Source organism: Mesoplodon mirus (assembly GCF_964341445.2).
Source record: "Mesoplodon mirus genome assembly, chromosome: 2".
NCBI lineage: Eukaryota > Metazoa > Chordata > Mammalia > Artiodactyla > Ziphiidae > Mesoplodon > Mesoplodon mirus.
This window is the reverse complement of record NC_138977.1, coordinates 17,318,782-17,340,778: the sequence shown is the minus strand read 5'-3', so window position 1 is coordinate 17,340,778 and position 21,997 is coordinate 17,318,782. Positions and strand designations below refer to the sequence as shown.

The window sequence follows — 21,997 nt, the reverse complement described above, 5'->3', positions numbered from 1 at the left end:
TCTTGATATCTGTCTCACAGGGCCTGCCATTACTCTTCTTGATACAGAAGATCTCTTATGCGGCCAATTTGGTGTGGCTCACAGGCATCCAGGTTGCTGCCTTTGATGTAGTTGGAGTATTTCTGGTAGTGTTCTGGATTCAGATCTTCATTGATAGGCTCCTTCTGTGGGTGTTTTACAGGACTGGACAGCTTGAAGGCCTTAGGGAGGAGGTACACACCATCTCCCACTCGATACTGGATGCCATTCTTGGTGGCTGAGCTGTAGAGAACCTGGCCATCCAGATCCTTGAGCTGCTCTGTGATCCTGGGAATTTCTTTTTGCCTCATTCCAGCCAGATGAACATAGCTTGTGCAGAGTTTATACTTTTCCTCCATTGGCTGAGTTTTTGGAGGGGACTTAAATCTCACATTGTTTTGATCATACCACCGCTGGTAGAGATAGGACTTCCCATCCCATCATCCTCTGCCATCAGGGCCTCAGAATCCATGCCTCCCTCCAAGGCCCAGTTTTATGACAGAACTTTATAGACCTTCACTTTGCTGTGAGTGTATGAAAAGCTGCATGTTCTCACATTTGTCCACCAGGAACAGCTCCAAGGGGTCTGATGTGGCCCCGAGGACGTTGTGTGTCCCAACCCAGAACCAGTGGGTATGCAAGCTCTGCCTTTGCTGCTGTCCTCCCATAGTGCCATGACAGTGGTTTTGAGGAATTATCTGGAATAACAGAGACACAGTTCCCCACTTCCAGGGTTTCTGAGACAATGTATACTTTCTTATAGTAACTCTTCTTCCCAGCAGTCTTGATGGCTTCTCCAACCCAATAGATCAAATTCTTGTACTTTCTTTTCTCCTGATACATTTTTTTGGAGTGATGGCATCTCCAGGATACTGCCATTGACATTGCTGTGATCTGCCTCCTTCATGACCATATTGGGACACCTCTGTTGGCAAGCCTGTTTGCTCCATTCCCTACCACCAAATTTAACCGTATCCTTACAGGCTTTACACTTTCCACATTCGGGCTGTTGACGAATCTTGCAAATGCCACACAGTCGGCGTTTAAAAGCATTCGTCTTGTCTTTGTCATCCTTTTCAATTTGCTCTGTGAAGAAAGTGTCAGAGGTCTGGTAGAGCAGCTTGGTAGTGGTGGCTTTAGTGAGGCCTTTGTCCTTCTTCTTGGTAGAATGCCCAATGGTCTGACATCTTTCAGCTTGCCTTTTTCCCAGAATGACCCCTGCCAACTTGATCAGGTCCCTCATGTAGTGGGTCAGGAAGATGGGCTGCTTGTCACTATCCCCAGTCTCATCATAATTCTCTACTTGTTCCACCACAAACTGGGCAGTGAATTGACTTAGATTGAGCACAGAGGAGAAACAGTAACTTCAGTCTTATTGATCCGGTCTTCATAGGCTGAGTCAGGTTGTTCTGCAGGAACTCAACTACTGCCTTACTTGTGTAGATCTTCTCTTGCATCATGCTGAACATCAGTGCATTCTCTGCTTTGGGAGCCATCATAATACATTTGACAAATGAGGTGCTGAAGCTCATGAGAGCCTTTTCACCTCTGTCAAAGCCAGTGATCCACCATTCACTTATGGGGCCAAGAATTTTGCCATTAACACCACTTTCAAGAGATTGGTCATCATTTTATATTGATTTTGCTGAATCAGAAAAGAAGAGTTTGACATTCTTCTTAATTAGGCAGGTGTTGATCGGGCACAGGTGACCACTTTTACAGTACATGCTGAAGCATGTCAGTTTGGTTGGGGAAGAGCCTCTCAAAGCCAGGTTCATTGGCTTTGAAGATAGACATTCTCCCATTTGTAAGCAACTGCATCTCATCCACTGCATCAGGAGGATGCTCTTCATATCCTAGTTCAGTGTCATCCAGGTACTGTCTGCATTGAATGCACCTTGGAGGATGGGTCTTGGAGGACACAACTATTTTGGTTTGAGCAACTTTTTTCTCAGTTGGGTCCTTGGATATAGTTTTGCACCTCTTCTCCCTGCTGGCACTTTAATCTTGGACTTTCCGTCTCCAAACTTTTCATCCTTCTCTTTCTAATCGGAAACTTGTGATATTACTCTTTCAGGTTCTTTTTCCTCACGTCTCTGGCAGCTAGAATCTTTGGGTTGTCTTCTGTGCCTCTTTTCATCTTTCTTATCTCCTTCATCCTGAATTTTATCTTGAACTCCCTGTTCTGCCTGGCTTCTTAGATTTCTATTTAGGTGCTTGTTCTTTAGTTTGACCTCTGAATCTCTTCTTTTTCATCTCTTTGTTCTTCTTCCTCTGTGTGTGTTTATGGTTTTACTCTTTCTTGTTCTTCTGCAGGGAGTGGTCTAGCAACTGGTTCTCTGGATGTGACTTTATGTCTCTTTTCCTCCTAGTCTTTTTCTTCTTCATTGATAGAGTCATCCAATTTTGGTCTTTTAAGTTCTTCCTCAGATTTCCTTGCGAAATGAGATGTGACGGTGGTCTGACTGGTAGTTTGCCTTTATAATCCTGGGCCTAGATGAGACTTCAGACTTTGTTTCTCCATCAGACTTGCATCTTCTGGGTATGCGAAGTTTAGAAACGGGTTTGGGACACTTGTTTTCCTCTACCATTCCCACACTGTGGTCCTTACCACTTGTTTTCTAGACATCCATTCACTTCCCAACTGAAAGCCTGAGATCTGTTCTCCAAGGATAAATCTTTATTTAAAGGGATTTGATTTTAGCCAGGTAGCCCTCCACTGATAATTCTTCTTTATGTATTTTATATAGTCACACAACTGATTTTTAAATTTTGTTTGCAGAAATTCATGCAAGGGGTTCAATTTCTCCTTCACACATTCCCTTTCTGTTAAGCTATCTGAAAACACATGGAGTCTGCTCCTGAACTGCAAAGAAAATCATCCTCACCACAATGAGCAGGGATCATTTCTTTTCTTCTTTTTTTTTTTTAAACATCTTTATTGGAGTATAATTGCTTTACAATGGTGTGTTAGTTTCTGCTTTATAACAAAGTGAATCAGCTATACGTATACATATATCCCCATATCCCCTCCCTCTTGCTTCTCCTACCCTCCTTATCCCACTCCTCTAGGTGGTCACAAAAAACCGAGCTGATCTCCCCGTGCTATGTGGCTGAATCCCACTAGCTATCTATTTTACATTTGGTAGTGTATATATGTCCATGCCACTTTCTCACTTCGTCCCAGCTTACCCTTCCCCCTCCCCGTGTCCTCAAGTCCATTCTCTACGTCTGTGTCTTTATTCCTGTCCTGCCCCTATGTTCTTCAGAACCTTTTTTTTTTTTCAGATTCCATATATATGTGTTAGCATACGGTATTTGTTTTTCTCTTTCTGACTAACTTCACACTGCATAACAGACTCTAGGTCCATCCATGTCACTACAAATAACTCAATTTTGTTTCCTTTTATGGCTGAGTAATATTCCATTGTATATATGTGCCACATCTTCTTTATCCATTCATCTGTTGATGGACCCTTCGGTTGCTTCCACGTCCTGGCTATTGTAAATAGAGCTGCAATGAACATTGTGGTACATGACTCTTTTTGAAGTATGGTTTTCTCAGGGTATATGCCCAGTAGTGGGATTGCTGGGTCATATGGTAGTTCTATTTTTAGTTTTTTAAGGAACCTCCATACTGTTCTCCATAGTGGCTGTATCAATTTACATTCCCACCAACAGTGCAGGAGGGTTCCCTTTTCTCCACACCCTCTCTAGCATTTACTGTTTGTAGATTTTTTGATGGCCATTCTGACTGGTGTGAGGTGATACCTCATTGTAGTTTTGATTTGCATTTCTCTAATGATTAGTGATGTTGAGCATTCTTTCATGTGTTTGTTGGCTATCTGTATATCTTCTTTGGAGAAATGTCTATTTAAGTCTTCTGCCCATTTTTGGATTGGGTTGTTTGTTTTTTTGATATTGAGCTGCATGAGCTGCTTGTAAATTTTGGAGATTAATCCTTTGTCAGTTGCTTCATTTGCAAATATTTTCTCCCATTCTGAGGGTTGTCTTTTCATCTTGTTTATGGTTTCCTTTGCTGTGCAAAAGCTTTTAAGTTTCATTAGGTTCCATTTGTTTATTTTTGTTTTTATTTCCATTTCTCTGGGAGGTGGGTCAAAAAGAATCTTGCTGTGATGTATGTCATAGAGTGTTCTGCCTATGTTTTCCTCTAAGAGTTTTATAGTGACTGGCCTTACATTTAGGTCTTTAATCCATTTTGAGTTTATATTTGTGTATGGTGTTAGGGAGTGTTCTAATTTCATTCCTTTACATGTAGCTGTCCAGTTTTCCCAGCACCACTTATGGAAGAGGCTATCTTTCTCCATTGTATGTTCTTGCCTACTTTGTCATATATTAGGTGACCATATGTGCGTGGGTTTATCTCTGGGCTTTCTATCCTGTTCCATTGACCTATATTTCTGTTTTTGTGTCGGTACCATACTGTCTTGATTACTGTAGCTTTGTAGTATATTCTGAAGTCAGGGAGCCTGATTCCTCCAGCTCCATTTTTCCTTCTCAAGATTGCTTTGGCTATTCCTGGTGTTTTGTGTTTCCATACAACTTGTGAAATTTTTTGTTCTAGTTCTGTGAAAAATGCCATTGGTTGTTTGATAGGGATTGCATTGAATCTATAGATTGCTTTGGGTAGTATAGTCATTTTCACAATGTTGATTCTTCCAATCCAAGAACATGGTATATCTCTCCATCTGTTTGTATCATCTTTAATTTCTTCCATCAGTGTCTTATAGTTTTCTGCATACAAGTCTTTTGTCTCCTTAGGTAGGTTTATTCCTAGGTATTTTATTCTTTTTGTTGCAGTGGTAAATGGGAGTGTTTCCTTAATTTCTCTTTCAGATTTTTCATCATTAGTTTATAGGTATGCAAGAGATTTCTGTGTGTTAATATTGTATCCTGCTACTTTACCAAATTCATTGATTAGCTCTAGTAGTTTTCTGGTAGCATCTTTAGGATTCTCTATGTATAGTATCATGTAATCTGCAAACAGTAACAGCTTTACTTCTTCTTTTCCGATTTGTATTCCTTTTATTTCTTTTTCTTCTCTGATTGCTGTGGCTAAAACTTCCAAAACTATGTTCAGTAATAATGGTGAGAGGGGACAACCTTGTCTTGCTACTGATCTTAGTGGAAATGGTTTCAGTTTTTCACCATTGAGAATGATGTTGGCTGTGGGTTTGTCATATACGGCCTTTATTATGTAGAAGTAAGTTCCCTCTATGCCTACTTTCTGGAGGGTTTTTATCATAAATGGGTGCTGAATTTTCTCAAAAGCTTTTTCTGCATCTATTGAGGCGATCATATGGTTTTTCTCCTTCCATTTGTTAATATGGTGTATCACATTGATTGATTTCCATATATTGAAGAATCCTTGCATTCCTGGGATAAACCCCACTTGATCATGGTGTATGATCCTCTTAATGTGTTGTTGGATTGTTTGCTAGTATTTTGTTGAGGATTTTTGCCTCTATATTCATCAGTGATATTGGTCTTTAGTTTTCTTCTTTTGTGACATCTTTGTCTGGTTTTGGTATCAGAGTGATGGTGGGTCGTAGAATGAGTTTGGGAGTGTTTCTCTCTCTGCTATATTTTGGAAGAGTTGGAGAAGGTTAGGTGTTAGCTCTTCTCTAAATGTTTGTTGGAATTCGCCTGTGAAGCTATCTCATCCTGGGCTTTTGTTTGTTGGAAGATTTTTAATCACAGTCTCAATTTCAGTCCTTGTGAATGGTCTGTTCATATTTTCTGTTTCTTCCTGGTTCAGTCTCAGAAGGTTGTGCTTTTCTAAAAATTTCTTCCAGGTTGTCCATTTTATTGGCATATAGTTGCTTGTAGTAATCTCTCATGATCCTTTGTATTTCTGCAGTGTCACTTGTTACTTCTCCTTTTTCATTTCTAATTCTATTGTTTTGAGTCTTTTCCCTTTTTTGTTGATGAGTCTGGCTAATGGTTTATCAATTTTGTTTATCGTCTCAACAAACCAGCTTTTAGTTTTATTGACCTTTGCAATCGTTTCCTTCATTTCTTTTTCATTTACAACTGATCTGCTCTTTATGATTTCTTTCCTTCTGCCAACTTGGGGTTTTTTGTTCTTCTTTCTCTGATTGCTTTAGGTGTAAGGTTAGGTTGTTTTTTTGAGATGTTTCTTGTTTCTTGAGTTAGGATTGTATTGCTATAAACTTGCCTCTTTGAACTGCTTTTGCTGCATCCCATAGGTTTTGGGTTGTTGTGTTTGCATTGTCATTTGTTTCTAGGTATTTTTTGATTTTCTGTTTTATTTCTTCAGTGATCTCTTGGTTATTAAGTAGTGTATTGTTTAGCCTCCATGTGTTTGTATTTTTTACAGATTTTTTCCTGTAATTGATATCTTGTCTCATAGCGCTGTGGTCAGAGAAGATACTTGATACAATTTCAGTTTTCTTAAATTTACCAAGGTGTGATGTGTGACCCAAGATATAATCTATCCTGGAAACTGTTCCCTGAGCACTTGAGGAGAAAGTGTATTCTGTTTTTTTTGGATGAAATGTCCTATAAATATCAATTAAGTCCATCTTGTTTAATGTATCATTTAAAGCTTGTGTTTCCTTATTTATTTTCATTTTGGATGATCTGTCCATTGGTGAAGGTGGGGTGTTAAAGTCCCCTACTATGATTGTGTTACTGTTGATTTCCCCTTTTATGGCTGTTAGCATTTGCCTTGTGTATTGAGGTGCTCCTATGTTGGGTACATAAATATTTAGGATTGTTATAACTTCTTCTTGGATTAATCCCTTGATCATTATGTAGTGTCCTTTTTTGTCTCTTGTAATAGTCTTTATTTTAAAGTCTATTTTGTCTGATATGAGAATTGCTACTCCAGCTTTCTTTTGATTCCCTTTTGCATGGAATATCTTTTTCCATCCCCTCACTTTCAGTCTGTATGTGTCCCTAGGTCTGAAGTGGGTCTCTACAGATAGCATATTTATGGGTCTTGTTTTTGTATCCATTCAACCATTTTATGTCTTTTGGTGGGAGCATTTAATCCATTTACATTTAAGGTAATTATCGATATGTATGTTCCTATTACCATTTTCTTAATTGTTCTTTTCTTTTTATTGAACCTCTTTTTGATATGTTGCAGTTAACACTTTTGCAAATTAGGGAGTTAATATGAGTAGGGATATTTTCTCAGATTTCTTTCCCAGGAAGTATCCTTGGTCCTCACACTGTGGACCTATTTTCTTCTTTTGCAACATTTGTTCTCTGCTTCAAAGTTCTGTCATTTAACTGTATAGTTTCCCCCTTTCAATTCTTTTTGTTGCCTTTTTACATCTCTTCTGTGTAACACTGTTCCTGATGTTTTGGCCTTTGCTTCTATTGACCAACACTGTGGTTGACTATTTTAACCAAAATCATTGATCCTAGTCTTACCCACTCCCCAGTTACCAGGGATCCCCTGATTGGGACATTTTTATAAATCATTTCTCAGGGTCTATGCAAAGAGAGTACAATGTAGCTAAAATTGTAGACTTGAATCACTTATAAGACAGCCATGACAAAGCAAGAGAATGAGGCAAGCGGGGAACCCTTTAAGTATCTGTTACCTGCCACTCACTACTCACATCTTCATGGTTTTCACCTGAGCCTGATAATGAAAGGCCTGGAGTGGGCATTCTGTGTCAGTTGCAGACCACAATGATTCCAGACTCAGGGCTATATTGTACTATATTGAGCCTGCCATTATACTCTAGAAAACTCTCTTTCTATGGAGCAGCCCCAACTGAGTTAACAATTGTTTGTGAAGGGGAAAATATGTGTCAGTTTATATCACCACTCTATGTTGGAACAGTGTATGTCCATGTACATTATGGAAATAGAGTAGGAACTTTTCTTTTTTGCAAATGGTCACTATTTCATCTTTTAAGGACATCGGGTACTTCTGATGATGTGGAAGGTGTCAGAAAAGACACACTGGTTAGTTTTCAACATCAAATGAAAATAGAATCATCATAAAGGTTTTTCAAACTGCTCACTCATCTCTTTGGTAATTTACCTTTTTCCTTGGTACATTAGGTCAAATGCCTCATTAACTTTGTCAAAAGCAAGGGTATGGGACACCAATGCATCCAGATCGAATTTCTAATTCTTGTAGTCAGCAGCCAGCTTTGGGACAGAATCGATACCTTTCCAGACTGTAATTGGCCAAAATGCCAAATAAAGACATGGTGCTTGACATGAAAAGGTAGTTTAACCAGTGTTTGTCGAATGAATGAAATTATCAGGTCAGATTTGGGTTGCTTCAAATAGGTTATCTCCCTGCCATCTTTAATTTTTTGTACTTTTATCTGTTAAATTTTTTTTCTTCAAAAGAAAAATTCAAGATTATTTTCTATTTCTACATAAGGAAGTATCTCAATTTGATCACCGTCTACCTTTTGTTCCCCTATGTTGGTCCATTTTAATGCAAACTGAATTTCAATTTGCAAATTATAGTTATCCTTCTATAAAGAAACTCTGTTTACTTTCAAGTAACTAATAGAATAAACAGCTTTCATGTAGTCTTCAGGTATATTCTAGGCACTCAATATTTAAAAAATAAATTATTTTCCTTTCCTTTCAATAATCCTAATTATGATAATTTGAGTACTACTATGAAGAAAATTAAAAGAAAAAAAAAACTGACCACCAAAGCTTGTTCCATTTAGAGTACGGCCCATTATTAGCTCCACTGCAGAAACATTCAATCTGTTGTCACCAACGTTTACTCCAATGATGTACGTACTCCCCAGCCTACTGTTATGCTGTCAAGGGCTGCTCTCTGGAAGGTCAAACAAAAAGATTAGCTGAGTAAGATAAGTAGAACATGAACTCCAATGTGGGTTTGTACAATAGTTTAGGGAAAATTTACACAACTCTGCATACAAGATAATGGGATTCCAGCTAATAAGGTTGTAATATTGTAGATTGAGACTTGAGGCACCAGTGTTCTATTTCAGATAGAACATCCAATAAAATTTTGAATGTCATCAAAAAAGATATTGAAAATAAACAAAACATATTTTACTCTGTTTAGTACCACACTTATGCCGAACCTAGAATATATCTCATTGTATATCAAGAAAAATATACATACATGAAGGTAAAGAAAGATCTATAGAAGATATTATAAACTCTAGTCAACAAGTTTTTGACCAGGTACAATGGTATATATGAAGATATTTGCAATTCCAGGGACATAGGATCAAAATTAAGTCACGAACAGAGGGCGAATGAGTATTCACTAGAGTCTAAAAATGAGGCATATAACTGTAAACTTAGCAGATCTCAATGTAGGATAATTTAAAAGAAATGCTATTTAAAACAGAAGGCAAAACAGTTAAACAGAAAATAACAGTGGCTGCTGCTCATCAAACATTTCATCTGCTTCCCTATATTTTTTAGCTCTCTTGCAGTTAAGTAGAGTCATGTGACTAGTTCTGGGCTATGGGCAGGAGTGACGTGTGCCATTTCCTAGCCCAAATAAAAAAGCCAGTGTACAACCCGTCAGCTGTCCCTTCTGCTCTAACAACCAAGAGGACCTCATGTCGAGATTGTAAAGCCACAAATTTGAACTTCCTTCATTGCTGAGTCACCACATGGAAGGCAGGGGCCCAGGGGATTTGCATTGATCTTTGCATGAGAGAAAGAGAAAATATTACCTTAACCTACTGCAGGTTTGGAGTTAATATAAAAATGCCAAGATTGAAAATGTAAATAAGTTTAAGAAAGATATAAACTTGTGGATGGCCATTCCACATAGAAGCCCTATGTTATAGTTGAACATTTAAAATCTTTTGAGACTAATATTATACAAGAAAAATATAAACTTGCCCCATATCGTTTGCCATAGCCAGTGGTTAACTTGGTTCTCACCTGTTGAGGCAACTTTTACTTCTACAGAAGTCCCAATAGGAATACCATTCCTGTTCATCACTGATCATTATATGAAAGAAGCAATCTGAAGTACAGTAAATTCTTTCCCTCTTCTCTCTGTCTGTCTTACTGGGGATGGACAATGCAATGACCTAGAACTTTTAGAATGTGTTTTGAAATCTTTATTTGAATATGTATTTATTTATAGTTTTGAGAATTTCTAACATTTCTAAATAGCAGCTCTAGATCAGCCTCTTATTTTGGTTAGGTTGCCTTTGTTTCCTTGGCACTGAACAACTCTAAGTAATCTGATAAAAAAGAATATTTGGATGGCAAAGCTGAGGACCAAGCCTCACCAAGGCATTTTAGGTGTTTCACATGAACCTGGCTTTATTCCTTCATTTGCTGAAAAATTACCAAGCTCATATTATGTGCCAGGCACAGGGCTAGGCTCTGGAGCTATCACAATGAAGAAGAGAGAATTCTTGCCTTTACAGAGCAAATCATCTAATAGGAAGGAGAAATAAATGGGAAATTTCTTCATAGTGTGATAAGAAGGAAGACAGGGTTAAATACAGAAACTTTAGGGGAAAGTGGGAGGGAGGGGTACCCCATGCATGCCTGGGAGGGTGGAGTAGGCTTCCAACAGGAAGGGATAAACAAATGGAGTCAGCCAGAAGTGGGGGAGCTTTCCAGGCAGTGTTGGTGGGAGCCAGGTGTGAAAAGTCCAGAGGCACAGTCCAGAGCCCAGAGACTGAGGGTCAGGCCCAGGAGAACAGTGAGCCACAAAAGGAAGAAAGAGAAAGAATGACTATAGCATATTGAAAGAAAAGGGGAATAATTAAAGGGGAATAAAATCTTTAGATTTTTTGTTTAGGAAGATCACTCTGGTTGCATTTTGCAGTTTAGAGTCAAGGGGAAACGATTGATGTCAAGCAGGTTCAAATAAGGAGGTTGTTTGAAGCGTCCAAGTGATATTGACATCTCTCTAATCTCTCAGTTGAAGAGCTTTGTAAAAGCTTCTAAATTCTAACATGGAATTCCAGGGACGCATCTTACCATCATCAGGGCTGCCATCTGAGACCTTCCCCTGAAGCCACAAAGGCACAGGGTGAGAAGCAGAGATGAATTACTACAGTTTGAGAGAGAGGAATCTGCTGTGTCAGGGAGAAAGTAGGGTAGCTCTATGGAGATGGGTGGAGGTTTCTGTTGTCTCTTGACTGGGTCTGCTGTCCCAGGACAGCATTCGTATTTAGGGGACATATTTAGCAGACTGTATTTAAATCAGGGACAGTCTATAATCTAACATATGAGTAAAGGAAAAGAAATGAACATGAACTGGGTGCCAGCTATACGCTAGCCTCTGGGCCAGATGTCTTACATATGTAATATGATTTAATTATCCCCACAACTATCTGTAGTAGATATTATGGTAGAGAGATAGGAGTAGACAGGTTAAATAACTTGCCTAAAATCACAGAGGTAATAAATGGCAGAGGCAGGTTTTGAAGATAAACCTGGCTGCTTTATCATGCTGCCTCCTAGTAATGTCTATTTTACACAACCTGGTGATTAACTATTTTACCTTGGCAATGTTGACTGCAGCACCACAGCCAGCTGACAATGCACATCCAAGCAGACAAACTCTCTCTAAATTGGCATCATCATCAACTTTGGCAAGGTTAACATCTGACACTACAGTGTACTGACTGAAGGTACTGGTTCCCATGAAATGGTAAATTGGTTTTCCTCTGCAGGTAAACCTGCTAGTTTTGTCTTCCATTAATTTTTTATCACCCATAGGATTTTTGAAATGCCTAGGGGAAAAAGATACCAAAAAAAGAGAAAGTAGATGGACCACTGATTACTTTCCTGAAGAAAAAAATTAGGCGTTGTGTATTCGTTGTGATAATTTTATTAGATGGAAAAATTGAAAAAAAATGGCTTGAGAATTTTCACCTAAATATATAGTCAGAAGTGGTCTAAAGGTAATAATGATAATAATAATACACTTTGGATTGTATACTTCTTATGTGCCAGAAACTCTTTTAAGGGCTTTACATGTATTTCTTTAAAAAAATTGTATTATGGAAAACTCAAGCACATATAAAAGTAGAAAGAATAGCAAAAGGAATCCTCATGTAACCATCTCCCAGCTTTGGCAATTATCAATTCATGACTGATCTAGTTTCATCTATTACCTACCTGCTTCCCCAACACCAGCACCTATCCTCCCCACTTTGGACCATTTTGAAGTAAATCCTAGACATCGCTATTTCATCTGTAAATATTTCAGTATGTGTCTCTAAAAGATAAAGATTCTTTTAGTTCCACACATTGCATTTGGTTGATATGTCTCTTAAGTCTCTTTTAATTTATAGGTTCTCGCCCCACCCCTTGTTTTTTCCCTGCCATTTATTTGTTGAAGAAACAGTCATTTGGCCTACAGAATTCTTCACTCTAGATTTTTCTGATTACACTCTTGTAATCTGGTTTAACATGTTTCTCCATCACTGTATTTCCTCTAAACTAGTATTTTTGATCTAAATGCTTGATCTGATTCAGGTTTTGTTTTTGTAGGAATATTGCTAAAATAGTGTTATGTATTTTCATCTGGAGGCATATAATACCTTATCTCTATTTTTGTGATGTTAGAAAGAATTGATGGTCATTGTCAAAATCTATTATTAAAGGTTTGCAAAAGAGTGTATTCATTCTTTAAATATCTGCAAAACCCTGTGAAGTAGGCATTATTATTGTCCCCATTTTATAGATGAGGAAATTGAGGCACGGTAATCTATGTAAGAATAGTAAAATTTTAGCCTCTAAAATAACTAGTTTAAATTAGCATTAAGCATAAACAGATCTTTCTATAGTCTCAGTAGAGAATAAGGCAATTAAAATTTTTGACTCTGGAGCCAGACTGCCTAGGTTCAAAATCTAGCTCCAAGACTTATATCTGTGTGGTCTTTGAATAAATTACTGTGACTCATTGCATTCCTCTCTCATCCTCTGTAGAAGTAGCTATTATTCTGAATGTGGCATTTATCATTCCCTTTACTACATATACATGAACCATAAACAATATATGGTATTGTTATTGTATATGACTAAATTTATCTGTGAGAAACTTGCTTCTTTCCCTTAACATTATATGTGTGAGATTATTCTATGTTGATATATTTAGAGCAAGTTTAGCCATTCTCATTGTTATATAGTAATTCCATTGTGTTACTACATAGCAATTTGTTAATCTATTTCTTATTGAAGGACATTTACCCTGTTTTCAATTGCTTGTTATTACAATGTTGCAATGATCATTATCGTGCATGTCTGTTTGGGTGATTTTACAAGTTTCTTGTACACATCTAGAATTGGTGGGTACAAAGTATCCACATCTTCAACTCCATTTAGGTATGCCAATGTACTGCCCAAAATATTTGTAACAATTTATACTCTTACTAATAGTTTATAGAGCTTACTTGATTTTTCCAGAAAAATTTGTACGTGAACTCAGACAGAACTTGCATTTTCCACATTGAGGTATGTAGAGTGGAATTACTTTGTCACCTAGAAAAAAAGGCCATGTGTTAGATGATGCGTACTTATAGTTTCTACCAGGTGAATTGGTGGAAAACACCATTCTTTATGGTATACATTTTATGTTCAGTAGGAAGTATAGGTGGCTACTGTATTTTATTAACCTACAAGATTGCTGATTCTCCCAAGTATTGTATATACTGTCTTTTTTCTTTTTCATTTTTTCTCTGCTGGGCAGTCAAGCAACACATCTGTATTATACCATCAGGTGCAGAGTCCTTTATGAGACTCTGCTGTCATTGCAACACTCTGCATTATGACTATTATTTATTACATAATGACTTTATTTATTACATTTCTAAACATCCTGCATGGAACAGAACATCCTTATATAATAGGGGAGGTGGGCAATAGGCTAGATGTGGAGAGTAAACTATATATCATCTTCAAGTTTCATCATTTAGTTCACTCTCAAATTCCACATTTTCTGCTTTTTATTCAATTTCAATAATGATTTCTATCCTCTGATGACCAAGGTCCAATAATGATGATTAACGTTTGTTCAACATTTAGTACGTGTCAGCCACCATTCTAACTGCTTGCATGTATTGTCTCATTTAATTCTCAGGACAACCCTTTGAGATGGGTACTGTTATTGTCCCCATGTTAGAAAATGGAAATCTGAGCTGAGTCACAGAAAAGTGACTTAACTGGTTAAGGTCACACAGCCAGTAAGTGGTAGAGCTGGGACTACATTGGCCAGACTTGTTTGTGGATGCCAAATTTTGGAGAGCAATTTGTTTCTATAATCTTGTTTTGAATGGAAAGATACTAATACACTTCTCAGTTTGGAGCATCCTCATTAAAGGAAGAAAGAATGATACAGTTGATCCTGTCTGATAAGTGACAATTGCATAGCTCATATTGCAGTATTTGATGGATCTGTTACAAAATGTAAAGTAAATAATTCGACTATTGGCATGCTTCATATACATGTTTATCTTACAAACTTCCAAGAAGACATTTAAGCTAACATTGACATATGCATAATATTTCTCGCTTAAGCTACCTATAAGTCATCATTCTTTAAATTCTTTATAATATTAAAATAGTTTTCTGTTTTATTTAGAGGAGGTTTAAATTGTCATCTGTTCCCCCTTGGAAGCTCAGTGTAAGCTCACCTTGTACCTTTGCATCATAGGACAGTTTCGCAGTGCTATATGTAAATAAAGTGACCGTATTTCCCAGGTTTTATTAGACAGTTCTTTTTTTTTTTATTTCCCAGACCAGGGATCAAACTTGCACCCCCTGCAGTGGAAGTGCAGAGTCTTAATCACTGGACTGCCAGGGAAGTCTCTAGGCAGTTCTCATTGGAAATATTGTGTCTCAATGCTAGACTCTGATAGACTGTGTGTTTCAGTTTTGCTTTGGAAAACATGGTCCCCTTATGTAAACAGAGATCAGTTATAGCATGCAAAGCCAGGACTGTATCAGGTATTATCCCTGAAATATCCTGACATTTCCATTGAGTTGGAATCAGAAATTAAAATACCTGGTTTGAAGTTGGTCACTCCTGGCCCGACATTTTCCACCATTCCTGCAGCCTCATGGCCAAGGATCACTGGGAAAAAAGCCTCCTCAGATTGAGGATGGATGACATGGGCATCAGTATGGCACAAGGTGGTGGCGGTTATCTACAAAGCAACTGCAGACTTGAGTCCTGTTTCTGTAATTATATCATTGGGGTAGTTAGGAGGATAATTTTAGGCCCAATGACACCTTGAAACTTAACAACACTCATTGAGCTCAATAAAAGAATTGTATTTTGAAAAAAAAAAAGAACAATTAAAAATATGTTACGGGGCTTCCCTGGTGGTGCAGTGGTTGAGGGTCCGCCTGCTGATGCAGGGGACACGGGTTCGTGCCCCGGTCCGGGAAGATCCCACATGCCGCGGAGCGGCTGGGCCTGTGAGCCATGGCCGCTGAGCCTGCGCGTCCGGAGCCTGTGCTCCGCAACGGGAGAGGCCACAATGGTGAGAGGCCTGCGTACCTCAAAAAAAAAAAAAAAAGTTACGATATATTCTTTCCTCTTAATGCATCTTTATTTTCTTCCTTTCACTGTCACTGAAAAATCACACAGAGAGAGAGAATTGGCAGTCACTGTCTCTAGGAGAGGAGAAATCAAAGGTAACAGGGAAAAGTTAAACTCTGTTAGAGGGAGTGGAGGGGGAACACAGGTTTCTAGGGCTTGTTCAAATTTTGTTGAAACTATATGAAATACAATAGAGGTAATAAAACTTTTATAGTTAAAAGAGAGCTATCAAATAAAGGATTGTCTTAATTAATTACGAAGTGTCCCAGTATTATTTTTCAGGATTCTGTTCGTGAGGATATCTCATTCATTCTCATGCATAAACTCTTACTGTGGTGATCCTGAGGAAAAACATAAGCCAGGTCAGCTGCGGAGAAAATGGAGAAATGGACTTAACTTGTCGCCTGTGATCCCTCTCTGCTCAGTGCCATGTCTTCTCCCTGCCGTCTCACTTCTGTGCCCTCCTCTGGGCACCCAGGACCCTTAGCATCAGATCTTGCCTTGCTTTGAACCAAACTCTCAATCTTTCTTTTAATAACACTTTTCAATAACTGGCAACTGGAAAACAAAAAGAAAACCTACCTAATTCTAATCTAAAAGGAATTCCTTTGTCTGATTCTTACAATTTACCCCTCCTGGGGATAATACCTGTTTTTAATGTGAACCTAAATATGTAATTCCCCCATAGTGAGAACTCCTGGGACTCCCAGATACACTACATAGGCTTGACCTGACCGAAGCCGAGTCTGCATTTGGTGTCTTGCCTGTCCCGCCCTGGGAAAGTCCACACACAACTGAATTCGAACTTCATGAGCCTTGAGGGGAGCTCCCTCAACCTCTTCAACGCTGAGGGGCTTGTTTGCTTTCCAGGCAATAGCTGCTTTGCATTTAATAACCTGAGAAAGAGGGAGAGGGGGAAAGGATAGGAGGGAGGAAGAGAGAAGGAGAGAGAAAGAAAAAATATCATGGAAAAAAAATGAATGAACGTGTTGATACTATTATTTCATGAAAGAGAGTTTTGGAGTTTGTGGCTGGATGTTATATATAATTATATTATTCTAAAGACAAGGGACCTTAATTGAAAATAAGAAGTCAAATTCTACATTGTAGTCATTGCACTTTTAATTTTCGAAAAGAACAGGTGTATTAAAGTTTACCTTATTATAAAGCCTTGATTTTTTTCTCTCCAGAATAAAGAGGATAAATTTATAGGATTTGGGCAGGGTAGCTGGCCAGTATGTGTTTGTTGATCGAACGATTTGTTATCAGCTCTGCATTACCTGAATCCTTATTGCTAGAGCAGATGTGTTTTACATCTTCACTGCTCAAAATGTGGACCTCCCTGCCACCAGCAGTTATCGACATCACCTGAGAATTTGCTAGAGCTATAAGCCCTGTCCAAAATCCACTGAATCAAAATCTGTGTTTGAACAAGATCCCCATGTGATTCATATGCACATAAAAGTTTGAGAAGTGAGGCTTACATAATTATTAAATTTATCAGTAGAATATACATTAAATAAAAATTTTGTCCCTTTGAAAGAATTTGGGTAAAGATGTATGAAAAGAAATGAAGCATTAAAAATTTTACAATCCCCAGATTTAAAAACTTTTAGCCTCTTAAAATTATATTTTTAATTTAAATGTAAGTAACATTGAAGGAAAGTGGAAAGAAACAAACCTATACTCCTTCATTCTAGTGCTACTATTTTTACTTTTGATATGATTTTCCCAGTCTTTTTCCACATGGATACATATTTTTTGATACCTGTTATGCAGTTTTGAATTGTATTTTAAATATCATGTCTTATAGATGCAACATGTGCTAATTATGGAAAGTTTCAAAATGAAAATATGAAAAAAGAAACAAAACCCATCTGTAATTTTATCTCCCACTTTAGGATTTTGAGGTAAATCATTTGAGTTTTTTTCACATGGGACCATATTGTATGTAATATTTTATAATCTACTTTTTTCTACTTATTAATATACAATGAATATTTTCCATATTCTCTAACATTATTTCTAATGAATACAAATTTTATTTTATGATTATGGCACAGTTACTCAAATGTCTCTTTTTTTTAGCCATTATAAATAATATTTAATTGACCACCTTTGTAGTAAGCATTTTGGCAAATTCACAGTTATTTCCTAGAGTAAATAACTAGCATGAGGGTCACTCATATCCTTTTGATCATCTTTATTTTGTCTTCTAGTTTTATTAAGATATAATTGATATACAGCCCTGTATAAGTTTAAGGAGTATATAGAATAATGATTTGACTTAAATACATCATGAAATGATTACCACAATAAGTTTAGTGAACATCCATCATCTCATATAGACATAAAATTAAAGAAATAGAAAAAGAATGTTTTTCCTTGTGATGAGAACTCAGGATTTACTCTCTTAACAACTTTCATATATAACATACAGCAGTGTTGGTTATATTTACCATGTTGTACATTACATCCCTACTACTTATTTGTCTTATAACTGGAAGTTTGTACCTTATGACTAACTTCATGCAATTCCTCCCTGCCCCGCCCTCCCGCCTCTGGTAACTACTAAACCCAATCTCTTTTTCTATGAGTTCGTTTGTTTTTGAAGTATAATTGGCCTACAGCACTATGTTAGTTTCTGGCACACAACATAGTGATTCGCTAATTCCATACATTTCAAATGTTCATCATGAAAAGTCTAGTTATCATCTGTCACCATATAAAGATACTAATTATTGACTATATTCCCTATGCTGTACATTTCATACTTGTGACTCGTTTATTTTATAACTGGTAGTTTGTATCCCTTAATTTCCCTCACTTATTTCTCTCATCTTCCCAGCTCCCCACCCCCACCCCCGGGCAATCACCTGTTCTCTGTATCTGTGATTTTGTTTCTGTTTTGTTATGTTTGTTCATCTGTTTTTGTTTTTTAGAGTCCACATATAAGTGAAATCATACAATATTTGTCTTTCTCTGTATGACTTATTTCACTTAGCTTAATACCCTCTAGGTCTACCGATGTTGTCACAAATGGCGAGATTTCATTCTTTTTTATGACTGAGTAATATTTCATTGTGAGTGTGTATGTACATATGTGTGTATATATATATTTTTAAATTTTATTCATTTTATTTTTGGCTGTGTTGGGTCTTCGCTGCTGAGCGTGGGCTTTTCTCTAGTTGCGGCGAGCGGGAGCTACTCTTTGTTGCGGTGCGGGGGCTTCTCATTGCGGTGGCTTCTCTTGTTGTGGAGCATGGGCTCTAGGCACGCGGGCTTCAGTAGTTGTGGCTCACGGGCTCTAGAGCACAGGCTCAGTAGTTGTGGCACACGGGCTTAGTTGCTCCGAGGCATGTGGGATCTTCCCAGACCAGGGCTTGAACCCGTGTCCCCTGCATTGGCAGGTGGATTCTTAACCACTGCACCACCAGGGAAGTACCTATATGAGTATATATATACCACGTCTTCTTTATCCATACATCTGTTGATGGGGACTTAGCTTTTGATCAACTTTAAACTGCTGCTTTCTGAGAGTAATTCCCAAGGACACTTCTTTTAGCAAATGTATAAAGACACACACACACAAAACACGAATTGAACAAAGAAACAGTATATTTGCTTACTTTGCCCTTGGTGCCCATTTTCTTTGGGAAACTTGCCTTGGAAGTTTCTTTCTGATTTAAGAAGTTCTTCTTCTTCTATCCAGGGTGCTCTGTGTCCTGTGTAGAATTGTCGTTGAATAAATACCATTTCTGCTCTTCTATTCTCCAGTTATTTTCTCTCCTTTTTTGTTGCTGTAATCTGCAACTTTGCCCATCTCTCTCCACATCATCATTTGTGGTGTCATATTTCAGCTGCAAACCCTCATTGCTTCCAACTGCTATTTGGGGATTTCTGTTTACTTGTTTTTTTATTGCAAAATATAAGATAACAGAGAAAAGGTCATTAAACCTATTAGATAAGTTAACAAATAATTATAAAGTGAAGGACATTTCCACTGACCCAGAATCCCTCCTATATCCATCCGTCTCTTTCACAATCCTAATAATAATTTCCTTGCATTTCTTTTATGATTTATGCTTCTCTACACAATATAGTTTAGTTTTACTGATTAAAAGCTTTATACAAATGGAGTCATAGTGTATGTGTTCTTTCATGTCTTTTTATCCTCTCAACTCTATTTTTGTGAGATTCATCCACATTGCCTGTAGCTGTACTTTGTTTATTTTCATTACCGTGGAGTATTCCATTGTATGAATTGACCACATTTTTTTTTCATCCATTTTCTGTTTTGTGATGAATCAGAATTGCATAAAAAGTCTTTTCATGTATCCTTTTGTACTTGTGCTTTTCCTTAGGGAAAATCCAGGGCTTATATGCAGCTAATATACCCTATTAAGGTGATGCCAATTGTTAAAATATTGAAATACTTCTGATCCTGTTGGTAAAAAGCCATAGTATTCTATTATCTCCTCCAGGCTTTAACTAATATTTTATTATTGAATATTTAAGTTGTTCTATTACACTTTTTAGAAGTATGATTTATACTCTGTTTCCACTTTCTCACTACCCACATTTCACTTCTTTACTTGTCTGGTTTCCATCTCTATCTTTTAATTGAAACTTTTTTGGAAAGTTGTTAGTGGCCTAATTTTTTAAAAAATGACCTTTAAAAAATTTCCATCTAGCATTTGATTTTCTAGGCTTTCTTATCATATTTTTATGATTTCTTTCCCTTTAATCCAAACTTTAGGCAGGAGTTTCCATTTGCTCCTAGACGTTTCTATTTTAATGGTGTTCATGTTCACAGAACAACCTCATCTTCTTTCACAGCTCCAGACTCCTTTCTTGGACTTCCCTGTTTTGACACTAGCATCTCCATTCTTTTTTTATTGTTCTGAAACCTCCCTTTACCTTGCTTTCTTCATTGTTTACAAGCTTTGTGTATTCTACCTGCCATGTGCCTTTCATTTCCTTCCTTCTGTTTTTATTATTACACTGTAGATAAGTGTAGTCACCTTCTTACTACTTGCTAACACTCACAGTAGCCTTTTTACTAGTTTTCCTATTTGCAGAGCTCCCTCTGCCAGTCAGTGTTTCAAAATGTTGTTAGATTAGTATTCTTAACAGCTTTTATTGTATTATTCTCTTAGTCTAAAACCATTAAGAACTCTCTAATCCCTACTGAGCTCACTCTGGCATTCAAGACCATTTATCTACAACCCAACCTGTGTTTCAAACCATATCTTCCAGGTTTCCCTATTTGTGGTCTCATATCAACCTAAGATAGACCTTTCTCCAATGCACTGTGTGCCTTCCTGCCTCCATGCTTTATTTGAACTGTTTCCCCTGATTAGAACACCTACTGCTGCCTGTTCTGCCTACTAAACTAACATATTCTTAAGGTCCATTTTCTGATACCTATCTTGCCATTTCCAGCTCTTATATCCAGGATGATCTTTACCGTCTTTGAATCCCCACAGCACTCACTGTGTTTCCATCCCCTTACTCCTCACACATAGATAGCTACATGAAGCAAAACTTATTCTGTCTCATATCTATTATGTGTCCTTTTTTGACACCCCCGCTCCAACCTCCAGCCTCCTTACAATAATGATTGTATTTACTTTCATTTTGTATCCTGCAGAGAGCACTTCATAGTCCTGAAAGATACTAAGTGCTTAATAAATGATGGTCAAATTGAGTACCTTGGAAACAATACGCATTAACATTCTTCTGAATGCTTGGTATGTGCCTTCTTTCTGCCTTTCTTTCTGTGGTGCATTTTGATGAGCTTCTTTAAAGATAGGGACTGTCTTTTATTTTCTTTCATAAACAACCTGCTAAGAAGTGTTTTGAGAGAAAGCTGGAGAAGAGATTTCAGAATGGTGGAACCCTGGGCTTTTGAATGTGAGGGTGTCTCCTAATGCTAAAAATAAGGTCATGGAGTCTTTCCATGAGAATGGCTTTACCTTTTCTGACTGTTGATTTTCAGGCTTGTAGTTGTTCTTAAAATTCCCAATGTTATATATGTTTAAAGGTATAATTTCCCACCCATTGAATTAGTATATACAATATTTTAAATAATAATTCTTTATTCTCAGTATAAATACCCAAACAACATATTTGGGACCCATGGTGCTTCAAACTGAATTCATTGTGTTTCTGCACAAACTAGATCATCTTGTTTTTAACTGCATGTTTCCTTTATTTCCTATATCCAATTACACATTTCTTTGATTCTAAAGCACATTTTTTACAAGTTAAAATCTCTGATATCAGTTGCTTCTTGCCATCTTTGGGATTTTATAGTTTAATTGGCTGTATTTTTCTTTCTTAGCGGTATATAAAATTATGGTGTATCATTTTTTTATTAAAATTTTTTTTTAAATTTATTTTATTTTTTATTTATTTTTGGCTTGGTTGCTGCGCATG

At 37.3% G+C, this 21,997-nt stretch overlaps 1 protein-coding gene and 1 pseudogene across 2 annotated transcripts in view; both read right to left on the bottom strand.

Annotated features, from left to right (window-relative positions):
* Positions 1-5,920: 5,920 nt before the first annotated feature.
* LOC309815583 (alcohol dehydrogenase 1-like) overlaps positions 5,921-21,997 on the bottom strand; it is a 72,321-nt pseudogene continuing 56,244 nt past the window's right edge. The window contains exon 5 of the transcript XR_014296205.1: positions 5,921-6,896. The product of XR_014296205.1 is annotated as an alcohol dehydrogenase 1-like (transcript). The remainder of the gene's footprint in view (positions 6,897-21,997) is intronic.
* On the bottom strand, positions 6,883-19,291 carry LOC309815589 (all-trans-retinol dehydrogenase [NAD(+)] ADH4-like). Its single transcript, XM_082642491.1, is given in 8 exon segments — positions 6,883-8,204; positions 8,696-8,791; positions 8,794-8,830; positions 11,510-11,741; positions 13,407-13,494; positions 15,017-15,158; positions 16,228-16,452; positions 19,186-19,291. Coding segments are annotated over 8 exon segments (891 nt in total). The 5' UTR covers positions 19,204-19,291; the 3' UTR covers positions 6,883-8,151.